At 36.8% G+C, this 5,053-nt stretch overlaps 1 protein-coding gene across 1 annotated transcript; it reads left to right on the top strand.

The window, feature by feature from the left end:
• Positions 1–401: 401 nt before the first annotated feature.
• LOC132192326 (uncharacterized) lies at positions 402–2,701 on the top strand. The gene is made up of 3 exons (XM_059607624.2): positions 402–1,282; positions 1,546–2,004; positions 2,153–2,701. Exons 1-3 carry the CDS (start codon positions 826–828, stop codon positions 2,419–2,421), a joined length of 1,185 nt encoding a protein of 394 aa, XP_059463607.2. The 5' UTR covers positions 402–825; the 3' UTR covers positions 2,422–2,701.
• The last annotated feature ends 2,352 nt before the right edge of the window (positions 2,702–5,053 follow it).

Here is a 5,053-nt window from a genome sequence, read left to right as displayed (position 1 = left end):
AAAGATAATTTTTTTAAAAAAAAAAAGTAGGAGAAGAAACCTTAGAGAAAAAGAACCGTTTCTCTAAAAATGATGAGTACGTACCCTCCTAAGTATACCGTGGTGCGCACGATGTTTTCAGTTGGTTTGAAAAAGCAAAGATTGTCAAACAAATAAAAAGTAAAAACATCTTCACAAACAGACACAGCCTGGTTTTCCCCAAAGCCCGAGAGAGAAAGAGAGTGAGAAAGAGCAACAGCAAGACCGAGACCAAACATGTTGTTTTTAATGTTTTTAGAGGGACTCCCAGCAGGGCCACCACCCACACGAGCGGTTCTCGAATTGCATGCACTGCACAGACTTTCGTAGAGAGAGAGAAAGAGAAAAAGGATCAGTCTCAAAATAAGGAGCGTGACCTCATTTTCTTTCTCCATTGAGACCAAGTAAACAGAGAAAGAAGAGAGAGTGAGGGAGTGAGAGAGACAGAGAGTGAGAGAATCGTGTGCATTCTTCTCTTCTTTTTTTGTTATTGCTTTCCCTTTCAACAGTGGATCCTATTCTATTTTCTCTTCCCCTTCTTTAAAATTAACGTCCTCGTCTCTTCTGATTCTACGCAGCCCCCACTTGATGAGCCTTTTCGTTTTTTCTCTTCTGCCAAACAAAACCCAATCAGTCAATAACAGAGAGGGAATAGAAAAAAAAAATAAAAAAATGCAATTCATCCTCCTTCCTTTCCTTTTTCTCACTCTCTAACAAGAAAAATCCCCCCACCTTTTTCTGGTTCTTGACGCTCTGCTTCATTTTCTCTGATTTTCTTTTCTGGGTTTATCTGTTATTTCACCGGCAATGAGTCTACAACACCCAAGGAGTGATCGTAACGTTTTCAATGGGTATCAAAATATTAACTTTATGCCTCCTCCTCCTACCTCTCAACTTTCCCACTCTAACAACACTTTAGGAGAGAGAGTTTCTAGGACTTGTGAAATGGAGTTTCAGATTTTGAGCCTCCCACTAGAGAATACCAAGAAACCCAATGGTTTTCAGCCATTAGAAAGCGTAGGAACAGAAAGAGCCGGTGATTGGAGTGAAGGGTATTTTGGGGTTGTTGAGAGAAAAGGGGTGCCTTTGAAATTTGGTGAGGAAGAGGAAAGCAACAGCTCTGCTGCTGGGAAAAATGGGCACAGCAAGCTTTGTGCCAGAGGCCATTGGAGGCCTGCTGAAGATGCCAAGCTCAAAGAGCTTGTAACCCAATATGGTCCTCAAAACTGGAACTTGATTGCCGAGAATCTTGAAGGAAGATCAGGTAAAGAAAAGTTGACAGGGACTAATTTGCTGAAAAATGTATATACATTCATTCATTCTACGTGGATTGATCACCATAAAGAGATTTGACAAAAAAAAAAAAAAGTTTTTCTTTTCTGGATTGTGTATTTTGGAAATCCATCAGATTCTAAAAGAAGCATAAAATGACTTTGAGGACATTTAATTTGTATGCTTTCATTCCCGCGACCCATTAAAGATACCAATTGTTCTTATAAGTTTTTTTTTTTTTTTTTGGATTTTTAGGGAAAAGTTGCAGATTAAGGTGGTTTAATCAGCTAGATCCAAGAATCAACAGGAGGGCTTTCAGTGAGGAAGAAGAGGAAAGGCTCTTAGGTGCACATAGGCTGTATGGTAACAAATGGGCCATGATTGCAAGGCTCTTCCCTGGCAGAACTGACAATGCAGTGAAGAACCATTGGCATGTGATCATGGCTAGGAAACACAGAGAACAGTCTAGTGTTTACAGGAGGAGAAAGTCCTCTTCTTCTCAGATGATCCTTGCCAAGGGCTTTGACATCACTTTCCAAAACAATGCTTGCAGTACTGATTCAACCTTCTCAAACACCATTGATGAATCTGCTTCAACCTGCACTGATCTCTCCCTCACTCCCTCTTCAAACAAAGCCTCCCTCAGTTTTTTCACCAACTTCGGTCAAGTTCAGCGGCATCGACAACAACAACAATCCTATGGATCACAGTTGGGTATGTTTGTCACAATTTTTTTTTTTTTTTTTTCGTTTCTCCTTTGATTGATTAAATCACAAATAACAATTTTTTTACACAATATTTCCCTTTTCCAATGAAATTATTGAATTAGTACTAGTTTTTCATTCTTGGTTTCGGGTCGCAGATTCTTCTGGAGATAAGGTGGTGGTGAAGATGGGAGATGGGGATTTTGACAAGTTCTACAGCACTGGGAGTGGGTTCTGCAAACGTGGGACTACAACAACAGTGGGTGGTGCGGATCAATCTGGTCACTCAGATTCAAACTCAGAAGTCTCTGTAGCCGAGTCAGTTGGCACCAATAAGACAGATATCTCAGTGTCAGGGGAAAATGAAAAAATGAGGCAAAGAATCAACATGCCCTTCATTGATTTCCTTGGAGTGAGGGCTTCATGAAAAGAGATGGTGGGTTTTGGCTTAAGCGCATGGAGAGGCAGAAAACAGAGGAAAATGGCAAAAGAGTTTGTCTGATTCAAACAAACAAAAGTGAGCATGCGGGAGTTACATCAACAATCAATGTACAGTTTAGTTCCAGATAAAGGAAAAAAAAATATATAGGAGGGAGAGAGGGAGAGAGGGAGAGAGAGAAAGAGAGAGTTTTGAGGTTTCAAAATAATTAGAAAACTATGTTTTGGAGTTATTCTCAGCATTTAGAATTACAAGGGGGTTCCTCTTTTGTTTTTCTGTGTGAGGCAAGGCCAAAGTTGCTTCTCTTTGGTTTACTGACTCAATCAATGCACCTGCGCCCATCTTTCATGACTTTTCAATGCTGAATTTCATTGGTGTTTGGTTTCCTTTCTTTGACCACCAATTAATACATTTTTCCTCTTTTTTAATTTTTTTTTTTTCTGAACAATTAATACAGGACAAATGCTCCCATCGACATCTGTGTAAAATTTAGCAAATTTTTTTTTTTTTTGATAAACTGCAGACTTCTCATTAAAATTCAGGCATCTAGAGCAACTTGCTCTGAGAGCACGGCCTCACGTATACAATCAGGGGTATATCTTTCCAACAAAATTCATGGGGATATTTCATAGCATGTTTGGCTAATAAGTGAGCCACCTGGTTACCTTTCCTCCCAATAAAAGTGAGCTGCCACCTTTGGAATCCCTGGAGTTCCAATTTTATGTCCTCTATGATGTGCCCCATCCAGCTACTATCCTTCTCCTTCAAGTTTACTGCATCAATCACAGCCTTTGCATCCCCTTCAAAATGCACTTGAGGGAGACATAATTCCTTACATAAACGTATAGCCACAAGAAACGCCATCGCCTCCACTGCTGCCGGCGCCAAACATCCAGCTTGGTCCACACATTTTGCTGCCAGCATATTCCTCCCAAGAAAATTTAGCAAATTATGTACCATTGGCAAGTTTTAAAAGATTAATGGGCTGATTTGGTAAATTGGTTTCGATTTTGTTTTTGAAAAGTGTTTTCGAATTAAAACCCAAAATCGGTTGGTTTTTTCTTTTTCGTTAAAGAAGTGTTTGGTAAATTGTTTCCAGAGAGTATTTTTTTTTTTTTTTTTTCAAATTATGATATGATATAAAGATAAAAGTTGTGAATATTTTTTGTTTTTGTTAAAAAGTAAAAAATTGTCCTAAAAAATGTTGTCATCAGAAGAGCCTTAAGTTTTCCCAACATTAAGTTGATAATAAGAGATTATAAATTGTTTAATCCATGTAAAATTGAAAATTGAGGATCATTTGGTAAAGAGAATAGACATTAAGGATCCAAAATCATGGACTGTTTTGAGATATGACATGCAAATTAGGCATGTGTTTATGATGGCAGGTGAAATGAGGTTTCACCTGGACATAAGGTGTCTTGTCATGTGTGTTTTGGCACGTGTTTGTGATGGGCCAGAAGAATTGGTCTAATTGGGCTTCTTTACATCTTTGTGCTTTGACTTGTACATCAATATTTGACTTAAAAATCAAAAAATTTTGTTAGTTTTACCAGAAAAAAAAAAAAATATATATATATATATATATATATATTATTTCGGAACCAATTTCATTTCGGGTTATATAATTATTAATTAATAACACTTAATCTTGTAAATTGTCTCAAAGTCCAAGATACCTTAAATTGAAAATTAGAAGAAATAAATGGAAAAATGCTATATTTCTTCTCCCATCCTTCCACTTTTGAAAATTACAATTGGATATATGGCCGATAAATCCAATGCTAACTTTCACGCCATATATCCAATTGTAATTTTCAAAAGTGAGAGGATGGAAGCAGAACTAAGGAAAGATGTATAACATATCTCTAATAAATAAAGAGAGACAATGGTTTTACCACAAAGAAATGCTATAGTTCTTTCTGGTATTTTCCTGATCTTACGTGGATATTATTTTTTTTTAAAAAAAAATACGATAGACCAATGGGGTAATTTTTTTTTTTTTTCCTACTTCTTTAGAAAACAGTATCATAGAATCAAGAGAAACACCAGGAACAATCGAAGCATTCCTCTTTACTACATCAGGGTGATAATTACACATAAAAAAAAAAACAAGATGAATGAATTTTGAGATGGATGCTTTTATGTATCCGTTAAGGGATTGGTGTTTTAATTCAAAGAGAGCTTAGAAAATGCAATGATATTGGAAACTACTGGACAGTGGACAAGAATACTGCAGGCAGCTACAGCTTTTGCCCAGGCCCAGCCCACAAAAATATTAGGAAATGGAAACCCATCTTGGCCCATTCTTTTTCAGGGCTGCTTCTTTGGATGTTTGGGCTTAATATTTCAAAAATGACAAGAAAAGAAACCTGCTTCTTGGGACGCCACCCAGATAGAGAGAGATTTCTGATTTATGTTTTGGGATCAAATCCTACTTTTTCTCATGGCTGAGGCATTTATAAAAAGAGAAAAATGCTTATCATTTTGTAATCCAACCCTTGATGAAAAGAAAAAAGATGCATTTTATTTTTTAAGCTTACAATGGAAAATATTTTCAATGAAATTTTAAAAACGATTTTCTTGAAAATACTTTTTAGCGTTTGGCTTGAACAAAAAA

Source organism: Corylus avellana, chromosome 10, assembly GCF_965113065.1.
Source record: "Corylus avellana chromosome 10, dhCorAvel1.hap1.2, whole genome shotgun sequence".
Classification (NCBI taxonomy): Eukaryota; Viridiplantae; Streptophyta; class Magnoliopsida; order Fagales; family Betulaceae; genus Corylus; species Corylus avellana.
This window is presented reverse-complemented; position numbering and strand designations above follow the sequence as displayed.

Bases quoted from the DNA above. Each gene is read 5' to 3' on its own strand.
- LOC132192326 (XM_059607624.2), top strand. From the start codon at position 826: ATGAGTCTACAACACCCAAGGAGTGATCGTAACGTTTTCAATGGGTAT. The intron at 1,283-1,545 runs GTAAAGAAAAGT...TTGGATTTTTAG, and splicing joins GAATCTTGAAGGAAGATCAG to GGAAAAGTTGCAGATTAAGG. The intron at 2,005-2,152 runs GTATGTTTGTCA...TTCGGGTCGCAG, and splicing joins ATCCTATGGATCACAGTTGG to ATTCTTCTGGAGATAAGGTG.